The sequence below is a fragment of the Manis pentadactyla genome, chromosome 11 (assembly GCF_030020395.1).
Source record: "Manis pentadactyla isolate mManPen7 chromosome 11, mManPen7.hap1, whole genome shotgun sequence".
In the NCBI taxonomy this organism is placed as follows: Eukaryota; Metazoa; Chordata; class Mammalia; order Pholidota; family Manidae; genus Manis; species Manis pentadactyla.
This window is the reverse complement of record NC_080029.1, coordinates 83,201,997-83,217,565: the sequence shown is the minus strand read 5'-3', so window position 1 is coordinate 83,217,565 and position 15,569 is coordinate 83,201,997. Positions and strand designations below refer to the sequence as shown.

Below are 15,569 nucleotides of genomic sequence, written 5' to 3'. Positions count from 1 at the left end.
ATAGGGAACTCCTAGATTACTGGAATAGACCTAAGATAATCACAAGGGAGAAAGTGAAAAAGGAAAGAAGGTGGCAGAAGGGAGCCAGAGTGATGGGGACATGAGAAGAACACAGTTCTGGTTTCCTGCAGGAAGGGGACCAGGAGCCAAGGAATTTGGGAAGCCTCCAGAGGCTAGAAAAGGAAGGAAATGGATTCTGCCCTAGTCTCAGAATGCATCCTGCCACACTGATTTTAGCCAATCTTGGCTTAGCCCAGATCAGGGTCAGACTTGCAGTCTACAGAACTGTAAGACAGTGAATTTGTGTGGTTTTAAGCCATCATGTCTGTGGTGGTTTATCACAGCAGCAACAGAAAACTAGTATAGATGGTAACAGCAAAAAATGAATGCTGGTGTCAAACATGATACAGGGAGGTATGGCATATCTTAGCCAATTAGGGATGTGAGGAAGAAGGCATTATAGGTGGCCTTAACAAATTCCTGAGAGATGGGTGGTTGCAGTAATGGACACAGAGGGGAGAGGCAGACCTTACTGACATTTAGTTCCACAGAAGTCGCAAGAAGATTTTCCACACCTAGTCTCATTCACCTGGATAGCGGTGCATGGCAGACAAAACAGGCACCCTTGGCCCAGCTTAGAGGTGAGAAAAGAAGGACCCGAGGCATTAAGGGACTTGCCCACCTCACAGATGGCCAAGCAGAGATCAGAACTCATGCTGATTCTGTGCTGGCTCCCAGTCCAGTACATCTCCACAGATGCACACCTGGTATTGCACCTCCACTTAATCGGTCAGTGTCAGGCCCACCCATTTGGTGGCCTTTGTGTTAGTGATGGAGAACAAAGTGTGGTGGTCAGGAGAGAGAAAAATCTCATGTTTACTGGGCACCCACTCTGTGCCAGGTACTGTGCTAGGTGCTTCCTATCACCTCATCTGATTTTATCATCACAGCACATCACCAGGTAGAGTGACAGCCACCTTCCTGTTTTGCGTATCAGGCAATGAAGCCTGAGAAAAGCAAAATAATTTGGACAAGGTTCTTGCAATAATAAGAGGCCAAGATTGGAATCCCATTCCGTAGGCAGCACCCTTGTGCTTTCAGAGCACTGCGCAGGGACGTCCAGGAGGGGCCACAGGGGTGGAGGGCCAGAACCGGGAAGCATAGATATGAGGGGGCATGGCTGGTGGCGTACCTCATAATCAGTTTATTCTCTATACTGAGTGGACATAGAAACTAAAAAGTAATTTGATTAATTTCCCAGGAGAGTAAAGACAGAAACCTCACATCCCTAAGTCCTTTGCTGTCCCCTCTCTGCTCCACCTTCATTTCCGGGATTTTCCTCCCTAACAAGTCATCAACATCATCCGTTTTCTCTGTCTTCTTTTCCCCATTGTCATCATCGGTCATTTATTCGCCTGAATGTTTTCGAGAAAGTGATTATGAGGCTAGTTGACTGGTTTCGGAAACAACAGGCTAATTATCTCCATATGATGGATGAGCCCTCAGGGGCCCAGAGATGGACTGTCAGAGTTGCCACTTTGCACAAGTGCAGTTTTGCCAGTGGCTTGCAGGGCTTCCTCAGACCAGGGGTGTCCAACCAGCTGGGAAATGACAGTCCTGGGGGTGAAGCAGTTTGCTTCTGTGCCTGTCTCCACCCTCATAGGAAGGGAGACTCTGCCCAAAGTAGAAAACCACTGAGAAAGGAAGTTTAGAAATGGGTTTAGCAGAAATATACAACTGCCAGGTGCCTGCCCACACACAGCCTGTCCTGAGAGCCAGGCTCAGGGGCAGACAGGCAGCGCTGACAGGGGTGGTTGGTGGGGTCCACACAGTTGCGTGTAGAGGCAGGAGGAGGCTCTCTCTCCCGTGCCCCTGCTCCTGAACAGCACTCATTCCTGTGGCTGCCTCAGCAGACCACCTGTTTCAGAGAGCTTTGTTTGTTTCTTAAATTGAAAATTTATTTGCGTAAATAAAAGGTAAAGTGAGGATTAGGCTAGTAACAGCCATCTTGTTGGGGAAACTCTGTCCCCTCCACATCTGTCTTTCTATTACATGATGATTATGAGGATTAAAGGATAATTCAGGTACAGCCATTAGCACAGGGTGACACACAGGAAACTCTTATTGTTTGTCAAATATTGGCTACTATTGTAGTGAGCAGTAGAATGTTTTAGCAAGCAACCTGAACTTCTACCCTTATTCTCCAGACAATAAAGCCAATAGAGAAGGAAGCAAGTGTACACGTCCAAAAATTAAATATAGAGCTGGGAAGAATGAGAGCTGGTGCTTATGTGGATGTTCAGCTGCTTGCTGCAGAGCCTGGGTGAGCCCTGCACCGCGGCATGCCTCTGGGGGCCTGAAAGGGGTACCTGTTCACCGGGCTCTGTGACAAGTAGTAAACAGAAGCTCTCTCTTGTTACACAAGATCAATGCTCCAGGTTATCTTCGCAGGCTTTTCGTTTCAAGTTTTCAGAGAGCCTTGTAACCTCGTTCTCCATGATCCCAATGACATCGTTGTTTTAGTGGAGTGAGTCAAAAGTGGTACCCACAGCAGGAACCAGAGAGGTACCTGGACAGCACAGAGAGATTAAAATTTGCATGATGAATTTTCAAGTCTCCTCAGAGTCAATGGATTTAATTTTCTCCCTGACCTTCGCTGTTAATAAGTAATATCTTTTTGCCCACTTTGTAATGCAAACTGGACTTTCAGCCCAGAGGAACCTCTGGGCACAGGGCACAGAGAGCATGAGACCTTCCTGGGTAAATCTTCCCAAATAAGTCGAGAGGGTGCTATCATGCCACCTGACCGTACAGGGTCCTTTCTCAGCCGGCAATCAGGACAGTCGTCAAAAAGACCATCAAGCTGCCACAGCTTATCCCCGGGACATGGTTAGTGGTGTGCAGTGGTCCTTTGATAATGGCCACTTACATCAGTAAACACTAGAATCTTAAGGTTTGTTTTATTCTTTAATCTCAGGTTTTGCTATTAGTAAGAGCAAGCTGGGTAATATCACGATAGGGCTGTTTGGTATTAAAATATGGTGCTAAAACTCTTGGTGCTCATTACTTTACCCTGATGAAGCCATAGGCATTCATTTGCCATTTTAATAAATTAGTACAACCCTTTCAAGAGCTCAGTGGGTTGGACAGACAAAGAATCCTAGGAGTCTAACCCGCAAGGGACCTCACTTCGTAGAAGTGCACAGAGACACAGAGAAGTAAAGTGACTTGACCAAGGTCACGCAGCAAGAGCTGGTGCAGAGCACCTAGCATTCCCGTCACCACCCCACCCTTGCATTCATTTTCTCCAACATGAGTTTCATATTGTTGGCTTCACTCACTGGTGAAGAAATCAAGGCTCTGGGAATGCAAATAATCTATGCATCTTGAAGTTAGTTAGAAAAGGAGCTAAAGCTTTATGATTTTAAAGATTTAATTCTGAATCCATTTCATAGTTTGTAGAGAGCATGTAGGCAGTATAATATAAATTTAAAGCATTAATAAAGGCAACCTTTCTCTGAATTGCATGAAACTGTTGAAAGTAAGCAGCTCAAAGATGGTAAAGTAGGTGAGTTTAGATTCTAACCATCAGTGTTTGGATCCTTGCTCTGTCATTTCCTTGCTGCGGTGTTAGACAAGAGTCTTGACCTCTGTATGTTTCAGCTCCTCTGTCTGTAAAATGAGTAATAATTCCTACCTCATGGGGGGAGTGGGGAGGCAGGATTCAATCAAATAGAGCTCGGTTTAATGCTCTAGTTCTTAGAAGTCTGTATACCTCTCAGCTTCTGAAGTGAATATGCAAAGGAAAAGTTATCAGAACTTTAGCTCCACATTTATCATTTCAAATGCCTTCAGCCAAAAAGAACAGAAAACCCAGGTCAGGTAGAGTAGCCAGTACCAAGCCCCTGACCGGCACTCCTGGAAGTGTAGAGACAGAGCAAACCACTGGGGGGAGCTAATCCCCCGGCTCGGCGCACTCCCCACACTTGTCTGGACCTTACTCCAGCTTTGCCCTCAGGCTGGCAGCAGGATGCTGGGGTTCTGGGCCTCACATCCATGTGCTACAGTGTCCAAGGGCAAAGTGGGAAAGTTTCTCCTGCCCTGGAGTTCAAAGCAAGGATCCTGAGATCACGCTTCATTGGAGAACTTGGCCACAGGCTAATTCACAAGCCATCGAGTGTGACCTAAAAGATGAAATGTGCTGGTTGAGAAGTCAGCCGAGGCCACCTGTGGAATGGAGTCGGTTCAGCTGTCACTGAGGAACAGGGGCCATAAGGTAGAGAGGCAGGTATCTGTACATCAGGATTCTGTTAAGAAGGAAGGAGAGACGGACGGCTTCTGGATGTGTGATCAGGAATATTCACTATGTCATGATGGTTGTCATCTTCAGCATCTTTCATTTACTCAGCGGCTAGTGTTGACATGTAGGCAGTCCTAGCCCTCGATGGCCAGCGGGAGAATGGAGGCCCAAAAGCCGTGTTATGGGAACCAGCGAACGTGCTGTCTGTGCTCTGTGCGCCTTGTCTCGTGGGCAGCAGCTGTTCTGCAGTGGGGCTTTCTGCGTTTAATGCTGCTCTGGTTTGGCGCAAGCCCTGGGCCAGAGCCAGGCAGCTCTCTGGCGTGTCAGCACCCTGTCGCTTACTCCGGTTGCCTCAGCAAAACTGAGAACTGAATCTCTCTTAGGTCCCAGCTTTTGTGGGCACGTCCATAGCCTAGCTGCTCCAGTCTGATTTGTAGCTTCAGGAGAGGAGTCAAATATCCTCAACCCAGGACTTCTATCAGTGGGAGTGTATTTGTTTCCTATTGCTGCTGTAAGAAATTACCACAAAGTTAGTGGCTTAAAATGGCACAAATTTATTACCACCCAGTTTTGAAGGTCTCAAGTCTAAAATGGGTTAGTAACATTGCATTTCTTCTAGGCTCTATGGGAGAAGCCATTTCTTGCCTTTCCCAGCATCTAAAGGCCTCCTGCATCCTTTGAGTAGGGTTCCCTTCCAGCATTGGCACCAGCCTTACCTCTACTTCTGTCATCTCATGGCCGCCTCTGACCCTGGCCTTCCTGCCATGGTCTTGTAAGGACCCATCTACCCTTCTAATTGTATTGAGCCCATTCAGATAATCCAAGAAAATTCCTCTCTCAAGATCCTCAACTTGATCACATATGCAAAATCACCTTTTGCTATGTAAGGTAATACATTCACAGGGTCCAAGAATTTGGAGGTAAACATCTTTGGGGGACCATTATTCAGCCTACCACAGAAGGGAAGAAAGCAGAGGTCAAAACACACTTGTTCTTTGTTCTTGGAAATGATCTACCACCTGTGAATGCCTCCAGAGCCTTTACAGCATATCACAAGCTGACTTTTTAATCACCTAGAATTTAAAAATAAGTGTACATAATTTAGATGCACATCATTATTTTTCTTTTCCCATTGTAGGTGTGAGCATTATAAATTGCTTTCTAAGTTTAAACCAAGTACAGTGCAACTTTGTGTGCTCCCTCTCCTCAGTGTAATTAGAAGACATTTTCTTCCAAACAAACCCAGATTTAAGACCATACTCTCAGAAATGCAGCACCAGCGTAAGTTTGGAACCTGTGAGCTTCAGGGATATGCTTTGCCAGTGGCCAACATCTGCTCTTTGATACTAAGCATGCACTTCATTGCATGATGGCTACTTGGGCTGTGATCTAAATTTGGAGATGAAAAGATTCTTTCCAAACTACTACAGCCTAAAAACTTAAACCTGCACCATGAGAATACTGACCTTCTCCTACTGTAGTTGACTTTGCAAAGCTGGTGATTTGACCATTTAGAAAAGGGTTATACCAAGTATGGTAGGTGACTCTAGTCTTGTAAGGGTCACGGTATAGTGACTTGGGGTTCTGAGGTCCAATAGCAAGCTAAAAAAGGAGAAGTGGGGAACAGTAAATTACTTAGCAATAAATAATACCCGGGCTCCCAAACTGGTGTACTAAGGCTAGCTCTAACTTAAAGATGCTTTAATCCTTTCATCTTAAGTGGAATGTCTGACTATTCCAGAAATCAAGCAGTTATCTTTCTTTAAAAGTTTCTTTCAGGCATCAAGTCTTCCTAAACAATACCATGCCTTAGAAATATTTCCATTCTGATTAACTGAGCAATTACTTAAAATGCGCTTTCTACATCATATATTTGATATATTGCCTAAATGTGACTTTCCCTAATTAGACTAATTGCAACAGTGGAGCAAATTAGAATATTAATAATAATTTCATGAATGGAGTCATTTATAATTATCAAGGAAATGACATGCACACGACTGGCTTCCCTAAGGCATTCCATTTCATAGGATTTGTTTTATTTCTATCAGAAAACAAGTGCTTGGTTACATAACTTACTGTCTTTCTTTTTTTGCAAAGAACACGACAGCCTTTTAAAAATCATCTGAGCTAAACCACATAGTGCATGTGCCAAGGCTTTCATGAAGCAGGTCAATCGGTAGGTGGAGACCCTAGAGTTATAACACTGAGAGCAGAAGCAACTTCATTTCGCGTGGTGGAGGCTCTGAGGAGAGTACTTAGGCGCTGTGTGGGGGGTGTGGGAGCATGAGAGAAAGACTAGAACAGGGCTGGATACTACAACAAACAGGAGATTTAACCCCTCCACCCCACCTTCTCCTTTCTCTCTCCCTTCAAGAGTCATGTTTCCTGTGAATACTTCAATGTTTTATTAGTCATTAAAGGGCTGCATTTCAAAAGATGGACTTAGAAAAGCAACAGAAATGAAATTAGTATTTAGTTGTAACTGTTCTTAATGTATCTGTCTGTCTTTGGTTATGAAAGAGATTCAGATATCTCAAGAGTGGACTTCCTTTACTGTTTGAAAATCCTACCAAAATTGTCATCATTCTCCACAGATAGTAGAATAAAATGAAAGTATGTACTATAGGGACTGCTTGTGTGAATCATCTCGTGGTGGAAAATGGCATTCCAAAATGTTCACAGCAAAGCATCAGCTTTTCCATCAGATCACTTCATACAGGCCCTGGAAGGTCCCCGCCTCACTTCACGATAGAAAATATTCTTCCCAGCTTCTTTAGTCTCCATGTAATGTGTACCCTTTCTAGAAATAACAACTTTAGATAAAGGACCCATTAGAGCAAAAAGCAAGAGGGGAAGGTCTGATCGTTTCTCTATTTCTTTTGAGTGTATGTATTACTATAGAATCTGTAGCTTCTTATCAATTGTCATATTTCCTAAATATCTTGGACCTAACCCAGTTTTACCCATTATTTTATACTTGATTTCTCATTAAATGCTTCACATGCCTGTATTGAGTTTATCCAACTAAGCAGCTATGAGTGGTCATTGTATCTTGAAATCGGCCCATGTAGAGGACAGAACTCATCATTGGGCACTCAACAGAGAACATCTGACTAGGAAGCTCATTCAGGAGGGACGCAACTGGAGGTGACTCAGCTACGAAGATGAGAACAGGCGAAGCTTGTGAATGAGATGTGTCCCGAGGCCTGGATGCACGCAGACTCCAGAGCAAAGCCTTCCATAGGTGCCTTGGTTTCCTGTACCATCAAGAGTAGAGTCCCCGCTGGGGGCCAGCTGATGTTGGGCAAGGAATTAAATGCCTCCTTCTCCATCCTGCAGCCCACTTTTCTGTGTTCCATTTTCCTGGCTGTAGAGCAGGTTAAATAAGGCCACGCAGCCTCAGAGTAAATGATGTCCGCCTCCCTCCTTGCTCTGAAGATGACTGATCTTAAACCCAAATTGAAAAGGGAAGCTGTTAGGGCCCTTCAGGCTGGCAGGGAGCCCTTCGGTGATGAAGGAGTGATGCCTGGGGCCCTTGCTGACTGCCAGGATTCAATTCCCAAAATAATGATTCTTTAATCCTCACTTTATTTCTCAATGTGAGTTATTTTACTCTTCTTATACTCACATTTAATCCTCCTCCCATTCAGAAACAAGCAGAGAGAGTTTTCTAAGCTGTACCTTTCACAGTTCATGTCTCAACTGCTTGATTAGACTCATAGGAGTGGAATAGGGTTTTGTCTTAGCTGGAGGGAGAGCTTTCCTTTCCCATCACAGCTGTCACCTCCAGACAGGCCCTTGTATATAGGTAAGTGGTTCTCAAACTTTTTGGTCTTCAGACCACAGCTTTTATACTTTATACTTTAAAAATTATCAATTATACTTCATACTCTTAAAGTTATTGAGTATCCCAAAAAACTTTGTGTTTATATATGTCAATATTACTGAATTAGAATTAAAACTGAGAAACTCTTTAAATTTAATTCTCTTAAAATAATAAAAACCCTAATACATGTTACATAAATAACATCCTTCTATGAAAAAGACTAAATATTTCAAAACAAAAAATATGGTGAGAAGAGTGACATTACATTGTTTTGCATTTTTATAAATCACTTTTGTTTGACTTAATTGAAGATAGCTGGGTTCTTATACCTGGTTAAAGAGGAAGAAAATTGGCTTCAAACAGACACATAGTTGGGAACAGGAGGACTATTTTAATAGTCTTTTCAGATAATTGTGTAAATTTTTTTGATACTGTATCAAGACTCAAGTGGTAGTTTCTGAAAAGTTAATTGCCTTGTGGAATTTGAAACTTTATTAAAGAAATTTTTGTACTTGGTTATCAAGTACTTGGTAAAAAAATCCATTGACCCCTCTTGCATTTTGAATGGATCTTTTGTTCATGAATATTTTTGTAAAATCATGGTTTAGTTATTGGGAAGTTATTATCTCACCGAGTTATACAGAATTTCTAAATGTTAACACATTTCATTGTAAAATATTTTTAAGTCACATTTGTTAATATCAACAATTTAATCAGAAAAGTCTTTATTAGTAAACTGTCAAACTTACAGTCACATAAAAACATTTTCCAAAATTCTAGTTTTCACTTGAAGGTTCAAATTATATTATTGGCAAACAGATACTATCAATTGTTTTCCTTGTAATGACAGGCTTGCTTCTTTCTTTTTTAAGAAAATGCCTGTGATTCATTCAAGTCTGATTAACGGTAGTTTGTCTGTTTTTCTTTCAAATAAAAATAGCATTCCATGAAATAAGTGACTAGTTTAGCTCACAACTCAGTCATACAAGTGCTTTTCCTCACAGAACCCTGACCTTTGATTTTGCAGAAGGACCTTAGGTATACTTCCTATTTGGTCACACAGGATATTAAAAATATGTTTACTACTAATAAAATTAATTTTTACATTTCATTAGGACATTCTCAGGTGAAACTAATGTTCAGTAAAGAATAGAGTTTGGTGCATGCTAAGGCCCCAGTTTTACACCACCATTGCTTCTGCACCATCAGTGCAGCTATCACACAATGAAAAAGGCAAATAACATCCTAGAATTATTATGCAAACAACATTTAGCCTTGCAAACTGCCTAAATGGTCTTTGTGTCCCCAGTGCACTGTGGACCATACTTTTTCTAACTTTTATAACTAGTAAAATAGTTAACCTTTAGTAAGCCCACAACATGTACCTGATTTGGTTGTATACATTAATTACTTTAATACCTAGCTGTACAGATATATTGGAAAGTCTACCACATTCTAGAAAATATATTCTTTTTAACCTCTTGACCCTGGTACATTTATACTTCTCTACTGCTGGTTCATAGGTGCTAATTAATAACTGAGGAATTTTCCATAGCATTGCTGCCAGAGGTTTAATGCTCCCTTTTCTCAGTCCCAGAAGTGTTTAGACCACTAAAACGTCATCGATTCAGGTTTGCTGGTGGATAGGTCTCAAACATATACCAGACCACAGAATATGTGGTACTTTTGGGGGATCTTGAGAATGTTGCCTCCCCTTCTGCCCAGCTTTTTTCTCAAAATTGTTCTTTCATTTTCTGGACTTTGGTCTCACAGTTTGAAACCCTGTCCAACAAGAATGGTTTTAAATGTCATGCCTTCCACGGAATTACATCTGTCCATCCATAACACAGTGATGAATTCTGTTTTCTCTCAGATCTTGGAGGCATATATATTTTTAGCTGAGTTTTAGCTTGATCATGCATATGCAATTGTCCTAATTTCTCACACTTACCTCGAAGGCTGGACTGGGCAAAGAACCCACAGAGTCTTTCCTGTACCATCCTTTCAGCTTAAGGAGTGTTTCCTTTCCTTTTTGCCTTCTAGTGAGGTGTTCTGCTGTAACTGTTCCATTCTCTAGACTATAAGTGTTGATGTGGGTTTTTAAATTAGGATGTGACTAAGAGCTCACCTAAATCCTGAATTAGTCTGCAAGCCAGATTACAGGAACACTAATACTTAGCTTGGTTTCATTATGACTCAGTGAAACTCCCTGTTGAAAAGAAGATGGTCCCTGAACGACTATTTCTTTTCATGTATGGAAGAGACTGTGATGCTGTGTATTATGTCTGCAGAAAATTTGGCTGTTAGTAGAGAGAACTATAATTCTTTCAGGCTAAGATACAGTCTTCAGAGGGAATTGTATATACAGTACTAGAAAGACTTAGGCTAGGTCAAGAGTGTCTATGGTTATATCATGCATTCATTCCTTACTGTGACTGTAAACAAGGAAAAACTGGAAATTTTGCATGTGGCTAGTGAGGAAACAAGTTCATGAGGGGGGCCCAGCCTAGCCCATAGATAACTTTTCTCTCCCCAAAGGGTATAGACATTGTCTGACAGATGTCAGCCAGCAGTCCCTGCCTAGCGTGCCTCTCTCTGCCTTGGGTGTCCTGGCTTAAGTTTTTTAGCCTATGTCTCCCATCTAAACCTAAAACCCCCAGAGGATTGATAGACACAGCAGTAAGTTAAATTAATCTATTACATCTAAGTCTCTAGAGCTGTTGTGATTATGACCAAGTTCTATTTTTACATTCTTATGATGAACCAAGATTGTATGTGGAGCAGACATCTGCCATATGTAGTGGCATGGAGGTAGAAACTAGACTATTAGAGATAACACAGGCTACTAAAAGCTCTCGCCTGAGTCTAGTCCCAGTCTTTTCCCCAATGGATTGCATGACTTTCACCATCCCCTACGCTTTGCCTTTACCATCAGGTCTGAATCAAGTATCTTGGTGCCAACCATGCCTTGCTGAAATGGGACAGGCAGAACCAGGCTTGGAGGGAATCATGATTTAAGGGCAGCTGTTCTCGACTCTGTCATGGCATCTTCTGGAAGTGTGTGTCACAAGGGGGGGAGTGAGCAGTGCCTTCCCAGCCACTCCACAGTGACCCCTGACACTCTGTCCTCCACCTCCCTTTGGCCTCTCCCTTCTGATCATCCTCCCACACCGATGTCAGAGCTTTTCAGGGGCCATTTACTCCAACCTCTGAAGGACCCACAGCTGGTTCAAGTCCCACTTCAGGGGTCTTTCCATTATTTGTGCAGCCAGTGGTAGTTCTGTGCAACCAGTATGGGCCCTGATAAGTTCTGGCTCCTGAGGTACACTGGTTTCTCTCTCTCCTGATGCTCATGAAAGCAGTCTATGATGCACGGTAGCTGGCTGCTGCCAGAGATCCAGGGTGACAGTCAGTTCAGTGCATGTGATGTCAGTCAGGTCAGATGTCCAACTGCAAAGCCTTCAGACCTAATAGAGTGTTATCCACTTCTCGCCATCTCCTAATGTATTTTTATGTTTATGCCATCTAAAATGTCTTTTAAGTTCTTGAATCCAATGGCATAAGTTACTCAGTTCATGGCAATGGCATATGGTATCTTTAAAATACTGGGGAAGTCATACCTTACAGCAGAGAAATTCCAGTGATTAATATCGCTTTACTCCAAAGAGGCAGGGACCAATAGCTTCTCCTGCCTTCACCCGCCCAGATCACTTACACCCTACCTTATCCATGGTACTTGCACATAATCCCATTTTAGTACTTATTACATTGTATTGTCAAATAAAGATAAAATTTGGCTTTTATAAAATCAACAAAACCAAAATGTAAAGAACTGGCCAGAGAGCACTGTGAAGACAAGACAGTGTCTTACCTAGTTGTCTCTTTCCAGCATCCATTCAAACATCATTTAATCAAAATAGAATATTTAGCACCCTCAATTCAAAACTGAGATATTCTTTTCTTGTAGTACTGCTTACATAAGTATCTTTTGAGGATATATTCTACTTCTGTGCATGCCATCTTCCACCCTTAAAAAAAGAATTTTTTAACCTTGACCAACTGACGATGTGTCTTATCACTGAAGGGAATGGCTGAGGTACACAGCTCTCCCAGAGCCACGACAGCCTCAGGACTGGTCCTTCCTCCTGTCCTTCCAGCAACACTGAAGGAGCTCATCTCACAGACCATGATCCGCTGGGCACAGGAGGACCAGATCCAGGACACCGAGCTGGTCCGGATGATGTTCAACCTCCTGCGGAGGCAGTACGACAGCATCGGGGAGCTGCTGCAGGCGCTGCGGAAGACCTACACCATCAGCCAGGCCTCTGTGGGTGATACCATCAACCTGCTGGCCGCCCTGGGCCAGATTCGCTGCCTCCTCAGCGTCAGGATGGGCAAGGAGGAGGAGTTGCTCATGATCAATGGGCTGGGGTAGGTCATCCCCAGTCATGGACAAGGGTCTCGGAGGAGCTCCAGTGGGAGGACTGCCTTACCCTGCTGTGATATTATAATGAGTTCCTGCTGTGTATGGATGTTCTGGAATCAAGTCATATAAAATCACTGTGCACCCCCATCCTAATGTCTCCTTGGTTGGATTATGTCTGTGCTCAATGGGACCCCTTTGATAAACCAGACTACCTGTAACTCAGGGTGAAGGGACTCCTCCTCAGAAGCTGTGTCATCAGGAAGACAGCACACTGGGCATCAGAACCATTTCCTCTGAGTGGGTGGTGTACTTCCCTTATGCAGTGAGAAGACTGAAGTCCAGAGAGGAGTAGAGACCAGCCCACAGTCTTACTTGATTAAAATCAAGAATTAGGACTGAGCCCTTCCTGCTGCTTGAAGTTCCACCCCAGCAGCCTTGAGCCAGCAAACCAGGCCCAGAAAAGGGACTTGGAGAGGAGATGCAGGCATTCCTCAAACTCATTTCCAAAGAGGAACCTTATAATAAAAAAGGAGAGACTTTTCTGGAGGAAAAAGCCTCTCCCCAGCCTTTGCAGTAGCCATAGCAGCAATAGAAATGGATGGTGTCTCCTCTTAACAGCTAAACTGCGGGGAGGGGTTGGGCAGAGAGTAACCGCCCTGCTCAGGGCCACCCAGCCAACTCACAGGCTGCTTCTATGTTTGATTTGCTGGCAGCTTTATTATGTAACTTTGTATTGAATGACTTAGAAACATAATTCTTCTTACATTTCATTGTGGATAATTTCATTGATTTTAGGACTGTTGTCCAAAAACATCATTGGTACCTAATACACAATTGCCTTAAAAGGGTGCAGCTCAATCATTAAGAAAACAAGTACATAGAGACATAGATACAAGGACAAGAAAAGCAAAAAATGGAAACTCCTGAGTACATGGAGAAAGAGAAACCCAGGGACTTGGGCCGTCTTAAAACCGTTATAAGCAGGAAGACCAAGGGACAACTGTCTGATACAGTGTTAGAAGGACACATTTCAAAGAAAGAAAGAACATAGTAAAAATAAGAACACAAAATATTCCTGTCAGCTAAAAAAGGCACTCCATGTACATCCCAACGACCTAGTGCCTCATTATCTTCTCAGACTGTCACATTTACATTACCTTGCCCCTAGTGTGTGTGCATTTGTGTGTTCTCATTCCCTGGGTGTTCATAGCACTGAATTAAGCAAGCACTGAAGTCTCTTTCCGATTCTTACCCTAGAGACATAATGAACAACAAGGTGTTTTACCAGCACCCCAACCTCATGCGTGTCCTCGGCATGCACGAGACAGTGATGGAGGTGATGGTGAACGTGTTGGGTGCCGAGAAATCTCAGGTAAGTTTACAAGGAGGACGTAGCCAGAGCTTGACCCCCTAAGCAGGGGCACGTGTGGTGACTTGTTCACAACCACGTGGTGTCCTTTGCCTCAGTTAATCTTCCCAGGGAGAGGGACGGATGTGCACACAGCCTGGAAGGAGCCAGGAGATGGGATGGTGCTGCTTAAGGGAGTTCCGCCAGTGTAAGGGTTCTGGATCCTGAAGTTTGGGCTTTTCTCATTCATGCCACTGGGCTGCTCACTGCTCAGTTTACTTCCTGTGTTCTGCAGCCCTGCTCCTTCTAAGACAGAATTCCTCTGGTTCCCCCTTAGGAGCCTGCTGTGTTTGTGCTATGTCGGGAGAATGCTGTTCTAAAGGAGACCGAGATCTTAATTATGATCCTGGCAGTGCTCCCTCAGGAGTATGTGTGTTTCCTCTGTGTGCCAAGCTCCTGATGATGGTGGCTGTGCTCGCCAGCACCCCCACCAGGAGCCTGCTGTCAGGGGCTACTCCTGCCAGCAAGGGGAAGGTGTGCGGATAGGGCCTAACTAGAGCCTCATTCTAACTCGCTGGGGATCCTTCTCAGAGTTAGATAGCTTCTAATGGCAGTAGATGGCACATGTTGTCAAATGTTGGAAATTCCATAATGTCAGGGTCCTAGGAATAAATGATTTTCAGAACAGTTCACCAGTACTGACAGTGTGTGTGTGTGTGAAGGAAAACAGAAGCCAAGCTGACATTCCTTCTCACCAGCTTCCTTCTGGTGTCTGGGGAAAGTAGATGCTCTTAAAGATCCCTGAGCAAATGTCTGCATGCCTCAGCAAGCAGGCAGATGGTAGATTTTAGAACTCATTTCCTAGAACACTCTCAGTGATTCTAAAGGGAAAACAAGGACTTTCTAGGATCCTGAGCAAAGTTAACACTGATACCACTTATTGAGCATTATTGGATCAAAACGACAAGGAGCCCAGGCCCTGGAGATGCTAATTACTTTGTTCAGCAGAGAAGCCAAGGACAATCAACAGTAATATAGGATGGCATCTCAGTGCTAAATTGTATGAATCAGATCACAAGTGCTACAGGAGCCCATCTGAGAGTGATAATGAAGGACAGGAGTTGGGGAAGGCTCGCAGTCTGAGAGGGTACAGCTCTTCAGGCCTCCACACCCCGCAGGCCGGCCCTCCCCAGAGGAGTTAGGTGTGATATAGTACTGGCCTTATTTGTCTATGATCACACATCTCCCTCTCTGATGTTTCTCCTCAGAGTTCTGTCCACTCTCTTCCTAGCTGGCAACAAGAGTCTGCTAGAGGGTTGTACAATTTCATGTGACATCTGAGAATGACAGGGATTCACATTTGACATCTGAAAGAAAGATATTTCAGGAACTATAATTAGCTCTCAATATTTTTGAAAGCCTCTTTGTAGATTTCCATTGTCTGTCCCTCCTGTGAGTAAGTCTTGGGACAAACTGGATATAAGGAGAAAATTCATTTTCCAAATTTTTCATAGTAAGACATCAACCTAAGATTTTGAAGCTAGACTTCCAGAAAGGCCTCACGATAGATTATTTCCCTTGACTACTTCTTCCCACAGGCGGCTCTCCCCCAAGGCCGCCTTCTCCTCCCTGCAGTCAGCTCCCGCTGCCCCACTAACTCCCTCTA

At 43.6% G+C, this 15,569-nt stretch overlaps 1 protein-coding gene across 11 annotated transcripts in view; it reads left to right on the top strand.

Moving 5' to 3' along the window:
• RYR3 (ryanodine receptor 3) overlaps window positions 1-15,569 on the top strand; it is a 515,713-nt gene that overhangs the window by 354,263 nt on the left and 145,881 nt on the right. For all 11 annotated transcript variants that reach the window (XR_008992553.1, XR_008992552.1, XM_057488647.1 and 8 more), the window contains exons 39-40: window positions 12,287-12,560; window positions 13,813-13,927. Coding sequence is in view for 9 of the 11 variants with exons in the window: in XM_057488647.1 (XP_057344630.1) it covers window positions 12,287-12,560; window positions 13,813-13,927 (389 nt within the window). In the remaining 2 variants the exon portion in view is untranslated. The remainder of the gene's footprint in view (window positions 1-12,286; window positions 12,561-13,812; window positions 13,928-15,569) is intronic.